We start from the raw sequence: 17,050 nt of genomic DNA, 5'->3' as shown, positions 1-17,050 counted from the left end.
TGTTTCCCTTAATGAATGTTGTTCCTTTTGTCTGCACAAAATATAATTTTCATAAAAAATATTCATTCAACTCAACACCTTATTTTTTGGCAATAACGTTCAAAATCTTTTGCATACTTGAAATATCTGCCTAATAGACGTGCTTATGAGAAAATTATGCCTAATACATGCGCAGGCAGTTTAATTTAAACAATATTTTGCGTAATTGTGAACTGTATCTTATTTTAATGCTCATAAGCTATAATTTAAACATTTTTTTTGCGTGATTGTGAACTGTACCGTATTTCAATGTATATAAGGTGTATTTTCCCATAACAGCAGTAGTTCAGCCCTCGCCTGGGGCGTGGAAGAGCGTTCGGACAGCAGCGCGTGCAGCGACGCGTCACTAAGCGACTTCACGTGCGACGACGACGCGCGCTGGCACTGCCCGCCGCGCGCCGTGTGGCACGCCACTGTCGAGGTGAGCGTATAACGCGTTTCATTAAAGAAACGAATCTTCAATGGCGGCCAAAGCTGACACTGACATATGGTAGGGTCAGTAAAAAAGGAAAATAAAAATAATGTAAATATATTTATTTTATTAATTATTTCAAATTGTTTATTGACAAACTTTTTTGTTATGGTATTTGTGTATTTATATGAATTATCATATTTACGTATCGGTCAATTAAGCAAAGCTGGCATGTTCACAGTACTCACACTTATGCAATTTCACTTACAGTATGTTCAAAAATAAATGCGACTCTAGTTTCATTTTAGAAAATATTCAAGTTTTAGACTGGCTTGCATATTCGCTCGTCTTTTAATTCTATTGAATATGCTTAGGATATGTCACAACTAAGCGCTCTAAAAGATTTTCCGCAAAATTTAATTACGGATGAATTGCGGATCAACAACTTTACGAACACTTCCAAAGAACACATACCGCAATAAGACATTGGTATTCAATTTTAAGTAAGAACAACCGATATCGTTTGTAAATTAATGTAAATGGTGATAACTCTGATTATTATTAATTAGTAATTTGATTTTTGAAAAAAAAATGCCGATTTTAGTCAAAATTTATATTTTTCTAACAAGATCCTTATCATCCAAATTTCCACCTTGGTGAGAAAAATTGAAATTTCTAATGAAAATGAACAAAAAATTAAATGATTTATTAAATACTGTAAAATAGTATATAATTCTTCCATTTACTGTATCACAAAATTCTTCATAGATTTTTAGATATTCGTACTACACCAATTACATCACCCTGTATTTATAAACAATTGCAAAATATGACACATACATAGGCCGGGAGATACTGACACAAAATTTCGGGTCATTTGTAACAGAATGGCGGTTCTACAGAGGTCTTATTACGCAATGACAAAAAGAAAAATGATGGTCAGAACGCTGGTACCGGCGGACTAGTCGCGTGGACGTAAGTCACACTCGTCGGATAAGTAAGACCCCTCTAGACCGCCATCCTGTTACAAATGACCCGAAATTTTGTGTCAGTATCTCCCGGCCTAACATGTGCAATGTGTAAATGTGTTGACGTTCCAGCTCTTCTTAATATACTTATATGCAGAATGTAACAAAATCCCCTTATTACTTGTAATGAGCCCAACCAACAAAAAATAAAACTGATCAACTTTTCCCAAAGAACATATTTTGTCAAATTCCAATAAAACATTATTTACTTTCGCAAATACATAATTGTCATTGTAAATTTATGATAAAAACTATTAAAGGGAAAATCAAATACATTTTCACATTCAATGAACGCGCTAGTCATTCAATGAAATAGCAGATTCAACCAGATGACGGTGACGATTACATATCTATGTTCGATTATGTACCTTAATACTAAAAACAACAGCACTTTCTAGCGAAACTTCGCATGTGGAGTAAGATCGTTCGAAAGAAGTATGATAAAAATATATAATTCCATTACCATAGTTTTGAAGTGAAACTTCTTTAGACGCGTTGAGAGTAAAATTTCAAGGTCACGTCATGGCAATATCGTCACGTCATGGAGTACTCAAACTCAAACTCAAACATTCATTTATTCAATTAGACTACTATTTAGTAGCACTTTCGAATCGTCATTACATAATTATTTTAACATTTACCACCGATTCGGAAAGCAGTGATCTATGGAGAAGAATCGGCAAGAAACTCCATAGTTGCTCTTTTAAAATCATGTCGATATTACATAATATGTAACTTATATCTAAATACATAATATTATATCATAATATACAAAGAACTGTCCTGTGGTTTTTACGCGACAACCCTCCATGGGTTTTTATCGTCCATATATTCCTGAATACTGTAGTACGCTCTCTGAACTAGTACATTTTTTATATAAGTTTTAAATTTAGAACTACTAAACTCTCTAATATTATGAGGAATTCTATTGTAAAAGCGTATACCTTGACCCATAAATGAATTTTTAACTTTAGCTAATCGGAAAAATGGCATTTCAATTCTATTTCTGTTCCTTGTGCCATAACAGTGTCTATCTCCTACTCTTGTGTGTAAGTCGGCGTTTTTGTGTACATGCAAAATATTATTAAATATATACTGTGATGGTAGAGTAAGTATACCAGTATTCTTAAAGAGATCTCTTAGTGAGTCCCGAGCACGTAAATTATATATAGAGCGAATGGCTCTTTTCTGTAAGATAAATATAGTTTCTATATCTGCTGCCCTGCCCCATAGTAGAATTCCATAGGACATAATACTATGAAAGTAGCTGAAATAAACCAATCTAGCTGTATCTTCATCGGTGAGATGCCTTACCTTTCGGACTGCATATGCTGCTGAACTGAGCTTACCTGCAGCGGTGTTGACATGGGCTCCCCACTGTAGTTTCTCGTCCAATTTTAACCCAAGAAATACAGTCGATTCTGTAGGGTGTAATACCTCCCCGTTCAAGGTAATATTTCTGCTCAACTTTTTAACGTTAGGTAGTAAAAATTCAACACAAGTTGTTTTTTTGGCATTTAATAATAAATTATTAGCAGTAAACCAGTCGGATATGTGTAAAAGAGTACTGTTCACTTCGTCAACATTTGGGTCATGCCTATCCACATTGAATATTAATGAGGTATCATCTGCAAACAGAACTATTTCACACCTATCCTGTAAATAATAAGGTAGATCATTGATATATACCAAGAACAAGAAGGGTCCTAAAATAGATCCTTGTGGAACACCAATGTTAATTGACGCACCGCTAGAACGTTCTCCATTAACAACTACAGTTTGTATCCTATCATGAAGGTATGAGGCTATGAGGTTCTGAGCTTGTCCTTTAATCCCATAGTGATTAAGTTTACGCAATAAAGTACAATGTTCAACGCAGTCAAATGCCTTGGAGAGGTCACAAAATATCCCCAAAGCATTTTTTGAGTTTTCCCATGCCTTATATATATGTGTTAGTAGTGCAACTCCAGCATCTGTGGTTGAGCGCCCCTTTGAGAAACCAAACTGTTTGGTGTGCAGCAAATTATTAGAAGCAAAGTGACTAGTCAATTGGTTTAATATTAACTTTTCGAAAACTTTACTTAATGTTGGTAAAATCGAGATAGGTCTATAGTTGTTACAGTCTTCTTGATCACCTTTTTTAAATAGAGGTATAACTTTACTAAGCTTTAGTAAATTAGGAAATGTACCATAGTCACAACACCTATTAAATATGAAAGCTAAATTGTTTGCAATATTTTCTATTATATTATTAACTAAATTTACGGACATTCCCCAAAGATCACAAGTATTTTTTAAATTAAGTGTCTTAAATGCTGTAACAATATCATTAGCAGTTACGTGACGCAATTCAAATAATGTACTGCACCCCGCAACATGGTCCCTCAAAAAGGTCTCTGCAAGTATTGAAGACGAATTTAAATTATTAGTAATGCTAGCAGGGACACTACTAAAGAAATCTTCAAAAGCAAGCGCAACATCAGCATTTTTGTCAATAACCATGCCATTATTTACAAGTTTTATGGTATTACTTGATTTGCTTTTACCCATTTCACCATTAATAATAGACCAAACTGTTTTAACTTTATTATCCGAGTCGCGTATTTTATCCCTGATATACAAACGCTTCGCAGTAAAACAAACAATTTTAAAAGTTTTTGAGTAATTTCTAACATAACTAAGAAAAGATGGATCTTTATTATATTGCTTCATACCATATAACTCATAAAGAACAATCCTACACCTATGTATGCTAGGTGTCGCCCATTTACTAAATGGTAAATCCTTGGTAATATTTAAAGATTTAACTTTAAATATTTTTTCAAATTCACTATGAACTAAATTAAAAAGATTTTTAAACATTTCACAAGGATTATTATGACAGGATTGATCATTCAGTACGGGCAGGTTTTTAATATTATCTCTAAATTTATTAATGCCTTTTTTAGTTATAGGCCTAACATTAGTTCTTTTAAATTCAGGTAAGCAATCCCATTCAAAAACTACTTTCTGGCCACAGTGATCCGAAGTGAGTGTATTGAGAATATTTTTCTCTAAACAGATGCAGTCGCAGTATATATTATCAATACAGGTTGCAGAAGTAGGTGTAATTCGTGTGGGTTCATTAAAAAGTTTATACAGGTTAAATGACTGAAACAAATTAACAATTCGTGTTGCCGTTTGTGTTTGTAAAAGTACATCAATATTAAAATCACCACATACTATAACTTTTTTTTTACTCCTACTTAAACGCTTTAATATTTCTTCCATGACTGTCTCAAACATATTAAAGTCACTGGAAGGGGGTCTATAAACGCAAACAATAATGTAACGCTCCAGTTCAACACAGGACAGTTCAATGGTCCGTTCTACAGAAAGACTAACAATGTCAGTTCGTTCTTTGCATTTTACACTATTATGTACAAAAATAAGAGAACCTCCATGAATAGCATATGTCCTGAAGTATATACTTTTTAATTTATAATTATCAATATTTATTAACAACTGACATTGTTTAAGCCAATGTTCTGTTACACAAAAAACCTTAATACTATTATGATTTAAAAACAATTCTATTTCTAATAATTTGCTAGCCAAGCCTTGAATGTTTTGATGTACAATAGAAAAAGTCTGCTTAGCTGTTGTCTTATATACTAGTTTAAATCTAGCTTAGGGCTAGATTTTCTGTCAACACTAGGTTGGTGTATATAATTACTACTACATAAAATTATAGTAGATCCAGGGTCTGATACCGAACATGTACCAGACTGGTTAATATTATATGCTATTAACATAGCAAGTTCTCGCTTATATCTAGATGGCAGATACACTGTATTCTTTGTCAAAGTAAAAGATTTAATACACAAATTAATGTCAAAGTAAATAAATGCATCACAATGATGATTTGTTACATTCTTAGATTACAAAATAAAAGACAGATGGAGCGTTGCCGAACTAAACCGAATAATTTATCGTCATTTTCAATAAAGCTATGTGTGCTGTCATTTCGCCGCTGCACTGTACGTACACGGTGCTTCTGTGTGCGTGTAATGTTGCCAGATATTGAAAAATTTCCTAAATTTTTCCCCGACTACGGAAAAAAGAGGGTTATGTTTTTCGAGTTTATGTATGTATGTATAATATTTCTTTGACACGCCCTGCAGTATAAACCGTTGGACCGATTTTGAGTTGTGAGGTTTCATTGCAATGATCTTAATTATTATGTTAGTGGCGGTAGTGACGTAGGCTATATATACATAAATGAGAAGTCAAGTTTTAATTTTTATTTAAATTCTTTTATTACATAAAGTACCTGCCTACTAAAGTTATATATGGACAAAATAATTGTATTCAATTTTTTATTAAATAAATTACATAAAAAAAGTTTCAATATTAACTATAATAATTATATTATTTTTTATTTTTCATAATAATTATATGAATACGAATAGCGGTAGTTTTTAATCGAGAATACGGGACATTTTATTTTCATCATATCCATCATGGAGTTCACATAAATTAAATCGCTAGCGAAAACGACTATGACGTTTTTAAGCTTTATAAAAGTAACAAAATAATGTATTATGCTTATTTAAATAATCTAATAATTATCATGAACCTTTAGTGCACTATACAAATAATCACATTCACGATCGAAAAATCCAACAGCATTACCCTGAAGATCTTTTAACTATTTTACCGTTTTACCAATAAAAATGGCAAATTCATTTTCAAAATACTGGCAACATACATTGAAGTTTTGTATTCCTTCATATCTGTAAAATTATAATTCGTATTAAAGAAATAAATCAGCCAAATAATCTACAGAAAATCTGTGAAACGATGTTTTATCTTATTTTTTGTTTTCGGGAACAAATTTTACAGCGTTTTATTATCACAAGACGGCATTTTTTTACTAAAATTGCAAACCCTTTTTGACGTATTGCATGACACTTTATGCGCTATAGCACTGGTGCAGCGACGTATTTGTTTTTGATTTCGTATTTTCTTTGACAAGGGCGACGGGCGGTTGTCATGCTCCATCTGTACTTTATTTTGTAATCTAAGGTTACATTATACAATTTTAAATTCATATTATGAATTAATCTATTTTGTTCTTGTGTCTAACCAGGTAGGTATGGCAATGTACACAACATAAATTTACATTTAGTCTTACTACTAATTTCCAACATTTTTTGAAATCCTACATCAATATCCTTATTTTTTACATTTAAACTATCTCCATAAAGTATAATTACAATATTATTCTTATTAAAGCTGAAATGGTCAAGTGATTTGATTATATAATTAAATGAACTGTTAGGAGTGCAAATATTAGTGACTTTAAGCCCTAAATTGTTGAGCATAGCGCAAGTAAAGCGAAGATTTTGGTATCTTTGAATCTAGCCAAAGAAGTTTCTCTCTCTGAATTATCACACACCTTTTTAATTAATGTCTCAATTTAATTATACCTGTTTATTTATGTCCAGGCCATTCACGAGTACAACATGATACGCCCCGGTGACAAGGTGTTAGTCTGTCTGTCCGGACGTCGCGACTCGCTGGCCCTGTTGCACACCATGCATCAGTATCAGTTCTATGCCAGGTCTAAGGGCATTCATTTTAGTATTGGTAAGTATTTTGATGAAATCTGAATCTCTATTTTGTAATTCAATCAAAATCTTAGACGTCTGATCTGATCTGATGGGTCTGACGAAGTATGTCTGTTAACTGAAATCGATGTAATAAACAAATAAAAATATGCACGAGGTGGGTGATCTTTGCTATTCGGTTTTTAAAGGATATTTATTTCAAAGATTATGTGAGTAAATGATATTTGATAATATATTTTTGAAGTGAAACTTCTTTATCGGGGTTGGAAAAAAATGTAGTGTAACATTTTTTCGTTACGCGTGACATTTTTCCGTTACGCGCCATTTTTTTCTTATCCCTACCACGCGTGATTCGACGTATTTCTGTAAAGTTGCATAATATAGTAAATTATTTTTTGAAAAATAAGGTCATAAAGAAGTTTTACTTCTTACGTGTGTACACTACATGCACACATTTATTTATTGTTAAACTCAAACTCAAACTCAAACATTTATTTATTCAATTAGACTTCTTCGAGAAGCACTTTTGAAACGTCAATACATATTTTTATCATTTACCACCGATTCGGAAAGCAGTATCTATGGAGAAGAATCGGCAAGAAACTCCATAGTTGCTCTTTTAAATCATTTCAGTATTACAATTTAATTTTACAAAATATGTAAGTAACCGTACGTATATATTATCATAATATGCCAAAGAACTGTCCTGCGGTTCTCACGCGACAACCCTCCATGGGTTTTTATCTTCCATATATTCCTTAATGCTGTAATAGGCTCTCTGAACTAAGACGTTTTTTACATAATTCTTAAATTTAGCACTACTAAACTCTTTAATACTATGAGGAATTTTGTTGTAAAAAAGTATACCTTGACCCATAAATGAATTTTTAACTTTAGCTAACCGGTAAAATGGCATTTCAATTTTATTTCTGTTCCTTGTGCCATAACAGTGTCTATCTCCTACTCTTGTGTGTAAGTCTGCGTTTTTGTGTACATATAAAATATTATTAAATATATACTGTGATGGTACAGTGAGGATACCAGTATTCTTAAAGAGATCTCTTAGTGAGTCCCTAGCACTGTACACACACACAGTTACTCGTAGTTTTCATAAGTAATAATTATTGTGATAATTATTTAATACTTATTTCTGCAGGTGCGATATACGTCCACGAGCCGCAGTCAGAAGTGGACCCTCTACACTTGATGGCCTATTGCAGGACTTTGGGAGTTAAATTCATTTATGAGGACAAAATCGAAGATGAAGATGATGAACGTAAGTGGAAAAAATGTTTTATATTGTTTAGTAAGACTGTAGATCATTTTAAGAGATTTTTAGAAGAATTTTTCTTATATTTTACTAGTTATGTTGAAATGAGAAGTAGCGCTCTCAGGGCCTAATAATTCAAATTGCAAATTTATGTTTTATGTCGGATGGTTCTGTATCTTTTATGACATGTAGTTTCGTGGGTAATTATCTTATTATTACTGTAATATATGTTTGAACCGCAATAAATAACTAGATGCAGAATCGTCCATCAAAATATCTTCAAAAAATGTCAGAGCCGTGTTATATAAGATATTCATTGGAATATTATTGATGCAGTTATGTACAAATTCTATTGCAAAACTCTGCTTAAAACACGTATAGGCAGAGTTTTACTCCGAATCGAAACGCCTACGTGCGTTTTAATTTTTGAACGAGATTATGCTAGTTGTTTATTATACATCAATATTTATATTTCCTGGACAATTTCACACACGGCAAGATCTGATACCATACTAAGCTTTCGCTTGTGTTATGGAAACCAGATGGCTGATAACCATACATATATAATTAACACCCAGACACAGAGCAAACATCCACGTTCATCACACAAATATTAGCCCCGGGTGGGAATCGAACCCACGACCTCTGGCTTGGAAGGCAGGGCCACTACCAACCAAGCCAACCGGTCAGTCAATGGTTAATCATTAAACATTACACTGACAGCAGCAAACAAGCGTCCCCTCCACCGCTGGTCGCGCAGCGGCGTCCGCCAGCGCGCGCTTGCAGCGGGCGCAGCGCTGGGCTACGGGGTCGCAGCGCTCGCGCAGCACTTCGACCGCGCCGCAAGCGCTTTCCTCGCCAGCGCCATGTACGCGGGAGCGCTGAAGTCGCTTAAAGCGCACTATCGCGTGAGGTGAGTGTGACCCGTGTAGTGTAAACAAGTGATAACTGCGTTAAAAACAACCGACTTCAAACTTGCACTTGCAAAATTAACAAATACCTACAGACAAAAATGCTCATAAAATAAAAACTACTGGGCCTATCCGAATAAAATTTTTATGGGACCAATTCGACACCATCCCGCATCGAACAAAAAAAGAATCACGTAAATCGGTTCAGAAACCTCGGAGTAATCGGTGTACATACATAAAAAAAAAATATACCGGCCGAATTGATAACCTCCTCCTTTTTTTTGAAGTCGGTTAATAACTATTTATTCACACGCTTATTATTTATTAACATTACAATCAAATTCCACAAAGAAGCGTGCGCTTCAAGCAGATGCAGCGCATTATCGAGTCGAGTGAGGAACTTAGTTCCATTGATTGTGTGTAAGAAAAACGAATCGGTGGTAAATGTTAAAAACTGTAATGACGATTCAAAAGTGCTTCTCGAAGAAGTCTATGAATAAATAAATGTTTGAGTTTTAGTTAAGCTGCTGCGATGGAGATGTTGAAAACGCATTATCGCGTCAGTACCTTATCTTAAAACAATAATTGAAACATTACATAATATAGAATTCCTGTTTTAATAAAGTATAAAATAAGCTTTCTAAACAAATTAATATAATTAGTCATTCACTTCTGGAAAGAGCTAACATTACTAGATTCTATCCCATCTTAACTGTAAAAGATTTTACAGAGTTTCTTGGATAAATTTGCAATCATGTCTCATTGTGTTTATTAAATTATTAACATAATATACAACAATTACACAACCCAATTTGTCAAAGTACCCACATTGCGCACAGAGACCAAGAGATGCGCGTGATCCGGCCATTCATCTACGTGCGCTCGCACTGGCTGGACGCGTTCTGTTGTGCAAGAGCTTTGCCCGACTTCACCAGACAACGGGAAGGGGAACATAGTGAGGGGAGTAGTGGGTGAGTTTTTATATTTTATTAAATTTATATTATTGAAGTGAAACTTCTTTATCGGGATTGTAAAAAAATTTAGTGTAACATTTTATCGTTACGCGTGACATTTTTTCGTTACGCGCCATCTTGATTCGTATTTCTGTAAAGTTGCATATAGTAAATTATTTTTTGAAAAATAAGGTCATAAAAAAGTTTCACTTCTTACGTGTGTACACTAGTACACGCACACATTTTTCTTATTATTTTGGTAATATATGTAATTAAATTTATATTATGGTAATATGAAACGTATTATATGAGGCTTCATAGACACATAAAATTCTTTTAAAACTTTATAAAGTATGAAATTATGAATTAATCATACTGTCATTTTTGTACTATACATCCTATACATCCTACGAATTAACCTGCTGGATGTATTTTGTATACGTCTTATGTATCTACCACATTGGCCAAGTATATAAGTATAGATTGGCAAATATAACTGTATTTTATATTTGGACATGTCGAATTTTCATCGAGCATTGGTCATGTGGATATATCCCAAATTAATTTAATAAAATGAAAGAATATTTCAGTTTTTGAACGCTCGTTTCGTTTACAATAAAACTAATATCAAATAAAATATATGCTTAATAAAAATCTTAAACTTGCAGCAAAACCCTGACCCGCTCACTATCCGAGCCCAGTGGACGCGAAGATCTAGATCTAGATCAAGAGCAGGATCAAGAACATGAAGTTGATCCACTGGCAGCTGCGCAGGCGCTGCTCGATGAACAGGAACGAGCGCATCCGTTTATATTCACTAGTCTTAAAAGTGCGTTACATCCACTCATAAGTGCAAGGTAATATTCAAATGGTAATGGTTACTAAATGGGTCATAAAATACATTTATAACAATTAATTAAAAACAACAAACAGTAAAATTAAAGATCAGTATTATCTTATTATTACACGCTTTATATTAGCTTCACCTGTATGTTTGTATGTTTGTAACCGACTTCTTTGGGCGCGATTTTGACCCACTTTAAACGGCCAGATTTCGTTCAAACTTTGTAGATTTATTGAGGACCGATGACAATACACTAATTTGATAAAATTTTCTATTTTTTAGTTCGGTTTTCTATAAAAAGCGTGTTTTTTAGTTTTTTTAAACTATTATTATTTTCTTCACTACCTTTATCAGCTTGTTATCAAGCATGTGCTTCTAGGTATAAGTGAATATAATATGAGTGATTTAATTGTCATGAATATATTTTTAATTCAATTAAGTATGGCTGTGAAAATATAATAGACAAAATATATAAAAAAAAAAACTAGTTTTCCACCCGCGGAATCGCCCACGCAGTCAAAGAGAAACCCGCATAGTTCCCGTTCCCGGGGGATTTCTTACCTATCCTATGTCCTTTCTCGGGTATCAAAATATCTCTATACAAATTTCATGCAAATTGGTTCAGTAGTTAAGGCGTGATTGAGTAACAGACAGACAAAGTTACTTTCGCATTTATAATATATATCATATTATAATAAGTATGGATTGCAATTGCAAACTTTTAATGTATCCACAAAGTCGAATATTTATTATTATATCATTTTCTTTCGTTTACGTTTCTTTTTATCTTACAGATACATAGAGAAAGACCAAAAAGAGCAGAGGCACAGGAAGAAATCAGTGATACAAATGAAAAATGGCGCCCCCGTGTACGACTCGGACGATGGCTCAGAGGAAGAGTCTGTGCCATAGACGTCATTTCGCTTTTCCCGCCAAAATGGAAAACGCCATAAAAAATTAAAAACTTATTCGTGTACTCAGTGATTAACGTCTTGATCAATAATATAATAACGTTACGTATAGCATAGTATTTTTTATCTTTATTAAGTTATGAAAAGTTTATTTCACGTTTCAATATTGCCATGTTGAAGTTTCTACCGTTTTGGTAGTATTTATAGAATATATGTGTAGTGACGATGTGCATTTGTTGTGTCTGGTATTCGATTGTTAGAGTATATTTTGTATCATGGAGATGTTTAATGCTTATTTTTGTGTCAAGTTGAATGAAATAATTATATATTCGTTATGACGTGTCGTTTGTGATGAGAAAATTTATTATATTTTAAGGCGCCGGCCTCATGTTGAAGAACTTATTTTTTGATAAAATAGTGTATTAGAAATGTATCGTATTGTGTATTAGATTTTAAAGTTTAAAATGTCCGTTTTCAATATAACAGATATTATATTCGATGTAGTTAACTAGATTTTAAGAAGTCTTAGCTTAGATTTTTTCAATTTATCTTGTATTTTCTAATTTAAATTGGCAAAGCTTACGTGTCGTGAAAGTTTTTTGAAGTGGCAACATTAATGTTGTGTGTTATGAATTGTAAATCGCATGGAATGTAGACTGATCTATGAAAACATGCTGTGACTAATCATTTTATGTATTTCAAATCTGATTTGCATCGTTTATTTGTTAGTTATACGTATATTTTTGTACTAAACATAAATTCCTATATACGTAGAGTAAGTAAATAAGAGTTGTTTAAAACATGGAGTCCCATACGTTGCTTCCAATGTAATGTATTCACGTATTATATACAAACTGTCGTAAATGAACGATTTTTTGAATTTTATGTGTTTTATTTCCACCTTTTCCAAATACTAACCGATAAAAAAAGCATTCAATTCCATATTCGACACCGATAAAAAACATTTAATACGCTGTTTATAAGAAGTTTTAAAATTACAAAATATAAAGACGGATCACAAGGTTTTTGTACAGATGTCAATTAGGACTTATTACATTTTGCAATCTAACAATTCGGAGTTGTGCCCACGCTACACGATTGGTTCAAACAATTTTCTCATTTTTGTGAATGACTAAAATAAAATGTACTTGGCCAGTAAAGTATTGGTGAGAAATTATAAATATATTCTACAGTACCTATTAAGTTTCAGCACAAATAGGTATAAGGTAATAAATAAAACACGAATTCTCTGAGCCTATTTATTACATCTACATTCATACACTCATACGATTATGTGTGTGTGCGTGCTCGCATACATTTATAGCTTAAAATAATGAGTATTAGAAGTACTAGAGACCATTTATTACAAGAATATATTTAGATTTAAACATTGAATACAATAAAATTTCACTAACACTTACATATAGGTAGTAATAGCCAATAAGCAAAAACTATTCTAAACATTAAGCTATAATAAATTTAAATACATCTAGACATATTTTTTTCATTTCATGACGACACAACATTTCTCGTTAGGCTATAGAGTATAGATTCTTTAAATATCAGCTACATTATATATTTTCCATAATGCTAATTTTGTGAATACTAATTAAAATAGATTTACTTTGCGATACAGTTTAGAATTGTTGAGAGTGAAGATCTACTTGCCACCCTGGCAGCATGGCTTGTTGCCTGAAACAAAAAAACATCAAACTCATTACAAATTTACAAAAAGAAAAATTATTTTAGTTAAGTTGCATTCCTGAATTTAATACTTTCAAGTGCGAGTACCTATTATTCGATACCTAAACTCAGTTGTAACAGTGTTGCTTCGTCTACAATATTGTTAATTAACACACAAAAAAAACTGTAATAATTACTCTGCTTTACATTAGTTGAATTAATAATTAGGATCTTAAACTTACATATATATGGTATTGGTAGAAAAAGTAACTAATAAAATGATCTGATCTATTGAATGAATGATCTTAGACTCACCATCGCCGCACGCACAGGTGGGGCCGCAGGTGCATTGCGCCCCGCAGGCGGCCTTCCCGCCGCTGCATGTACCTGTTACACAAATATTATTAAATACATTGTACTTTTTCAATATCTTAAATTCATATAAATAGTGGACATAGGTAGACATACTGTTTTTGAGACGGAGAAAAAACGGAGAAACAAAGGTTTTACGAAACAGGTAACTGGGTGGGTATATTGGTGTGAGATGATTGATGATCATTGATTATTATTTGCCTTTTTAAATTATTAAAAGTATTCGTTATAAAAATAAAGAATCTGAGTTACAATGAAATCTCTTATAATTTCATAAAGTTACTAAAGGCTGGATAAATACTTAGTTAGAACTGCCCAATGCCCATCCAAGGCTATAAAAACTCATAGGTACATCAAGCCCTTAACAAAAAGTAGCAATCGAGTTCAGTTTAATGATATACCGATCATTTATTCTATTTTTACTAAGCCGGGATGTGGACCGGTTCTACGCATTGGTTAACTCGGGTTTTATCAATTAGGTATCATCTTTTTATACGAATATTAACTAGCCAGCAAAGATAGAGTAAGTCGTTAACGTGAAAATTGGTACCAATAATTATTTATTATTTGACGTGGTAAAATGAATTGAACACGGAGAATTCGTTGATTTTTATGCATTAAGAATGTTGATTTAAATGGGAAGAAAATTTAAGGGTTTGTCAGTTATTAAAACTAATGAAATATTTTTGCACGCCTCATAAGCGAAGCGTTGAGGTGGGTACTACTGTCACTTCGCGCAAAACATCTGATTTTTCAAACTTTAAATGTCTTTATGTATCATACATTGCACTTGTAAGATAATACATACACACACATATTAAGAAAAAACACTATTTTTAACGTTCATGATATTTTTGATGTCATTTTTGTTATTTAAACTAGTTAAAAAACAGTTTAAAAAAGTTCTGTCTTGGACGTCCGTGTGTCTGTATGTGCGGATCGTGGTGCGGATCCTTTTTCTTGTTAACACGATAGCGACCGAAATACTTTACTAATCGAGTCTTTTTTTTCTCTTACGCTTGAGTATGCTCAGGAATAGAACCCTTTCATTTTTCAGGGTCTGATTCGATGTGGTTTAATTGTTATTAAATAAACAAAAAAAATATCGACTTTTTTTTTTATAGTGTACTCAAAATTCACCATTATAAACTCGATTCTTTATACTATAAGCCAAGGTTTAAAAAAATAAGTTGGTAGTCAGTCCCTTAAACCTGCGCAGTTTCACATCTAGGTGGGGCCACAAGAAAAATAGCTCAATTATTACGGTACCGCTTTCTTTACTTTTCCAAATGTTTTATTTTATTTCATTTTTATATTTATAGTCACGTACTCTTTATAAATAATCAATTTTATTGTAAAGGATGAGATTATGAGGCGTGCACTTTTGGATTTTCCAAACTATTTTTAACTGCAATCCCCCGAAGTCAAACGCGATTCCCATGGGTAAGAGACGTTTCGCTGTGGTAAAACGTAGCGTATATCACTTCTCTAGGAGTAAATTAGGCTAGCTTTTTTTAATAAATTGTGGATACCTACCCGTTAAGAAAGCGCATATTAACTTAAGACGTATGTATATAAACATTTAACAAAATAAATTTTAATTTGAATTCAATACTTAGTTACCAAATCAATAGTTAACTACAAACACAATATTAAATATTTTTTCCAATACACTTTTCTTAAAACTGATAGACGACACCAACAAATTCCAGCAAGATTTATAAAGAGCTTTTCTAAGTTCACATTTATTTATCTACATTTTGCATAAAATTATTTAATACATAGACCTGTATTTAAATTTAATTTGAGGTAAATGACCTCTTACTAAATAGGTACCTGATACGTGTAACAAAAAGCATTTCAGGATATTCTACGTAAAAGCGATAGGTACGTGACTGGTTTATTCTGTTAAAAGAAATTAGGATTTGCATATTTTGAGAAAATTCGATTCTATTTACTTATTATACCTAAGTTGATTGACCGACGGACGTGGAGGATACATGAATTAAATTATAAAAATATTTTTATGATATGATAATAAATGTAATCATTGATCTTTAAATTTCTTTGCATCTATGATAGCATCTAGGTATGTTGTTTTATTTGAAAAAGGTAATCCATACATTTCAAAAATAAATACGAATGAATCTCTACTTTAGTCGAAACATATTATACCATCTACAACGTCCTTGTTAACATAATATTATACATAATATGACTTCTTTAATTGGAGAAAAAAAATATGCTTTTGATTCATACAAACTTTTTTAGGTTTCATATTATTCGAGTTTTTCTCATAAAATTATTGATTATCTGACTTTATTTTTTTAGTATGATAAGTTGATACATTTATGTAATTAGATAATTAGCGCTCTCGATATTATTTAATCACAACGGATACGTAATAATTTTGTAATAGGTACTAATGTCTAATACACAAACTATGTATTTTTATTAAAACGAAATCGGCACATACGTTTTAATGTGTTATTATGTAATAAAGTAGTAAGTAGGTATAATTAATAATTTCAGCTACTGCGTCATCAAAACCTAGAGTCTGGCAGCCGGGAAAACAAAAAATGAAAAAACAAAAACCGCGTTTAGGCGCTGGCGGGAAATTCGTGTTCGAATTTCGAATTTATTTTTAAACTATAGAAAAAAAGGTTGCATAACTTACTTTTACAGGAATCACAAGGAGCCGGCATCGCGTGCTGGCTGGTTCTAGGCTAGGATGGTTCTAGACTGCAGAGAGAGTGCGCGCGCACCACAGACAAGTCGGGTCAATAACTGAGCTTCGTGGGGGAATCAGACGATCGGTGTTCCTTCACTTGATATAGACTGAGAGATGATATATTTTCATTTATAATGTAGAGCATATAATTTATTTAATACGTAATTGAATTGGACAATGATAGTCATATTATTATATTGTTACAATTTTACAAGCAGAAAGATAATATAACGACATTATATTCTGTATCACCTATAAACTACAATATTATGTTACGTTATAGT

At 32.6% G+C, this 17,050-nt stretch overlaps 1 protein-coding gene and 1 long non-coding RNA gene across 2 annotated transcripts in view; one reads left to right on the top strand and one right to left on the bottom strand.

Moving 5' to 3' along the window:
• LOC123701350 overlaps window positions 1–12,860 on the top strand; it is a 105,635-nt gene extending 92,775 nt beyond the window's left edge. The window contains exons 11-17 of the mRNA XM_045648784.1: window positions 319–460; window positions 6,969–7,110; window positions 8,248–8,367; window positions 9,085–9,274; window positions 10,112–10,243; window positions 10,894–11,082; window positions 11,864–12,860. Of these exons, the coding sequence (XP_045504740.1) occupies window positions 319–460; window positions 6,969–7,110; window positions 8,248–8,367; window positions 9,085–9,274; window positions 10,112–10,243; window positions 10,894–11,082; window positions 11,864–11,981 (1,033 nt within the window). The 3' untranslated portion in view covers window positions 11,982–12,860. The remainder of the gene's footprint in view (window positions 1–318; window positions 461–6,968; window positions 7,111–8,247; window positions 8,368–9,084; window positions 9,275–10,111; window positions 10,244–10,893; window positions 11,083–11,863) is intronic.
• Window positions 12,861–13,225: 365 nt separating this feature from the next.
• Window positions 13,226–16,834, bottom strand: LOC123701352. Its single transcript, XR_006752726.1, has 3 exons — window positions 16,713–16,834; window positions 13,979–14,050; window positions 13,226–13,672 (listed from the first exon to the last, which is right to left on the bottom strand). It is a non-coding gene; the product is annotated as an uncharacterized LOC123701352 (long non-coding RNA).
• Between the last annotated feature and the right edge of the window lie 216 nt (window positions 16,835–17,050).

This window comes from Colias croceus, chromosome 21 (genome assembly GCF_905220415.1).
Source record: "Colias croceus chromosome 21, ilColCroc2.1".
In the NCBI taxonomy this organism is placed as follows: Eukaryota; Metazoa; Arthropoda; class Insecta; order Lepidoptera; family Pieridae; genus Colias; species Colias croceus.
Note: the sequence above shows the minus strand (reverse complement) of the source record. Positions and strands in the feature narration are given on the sequence as shown.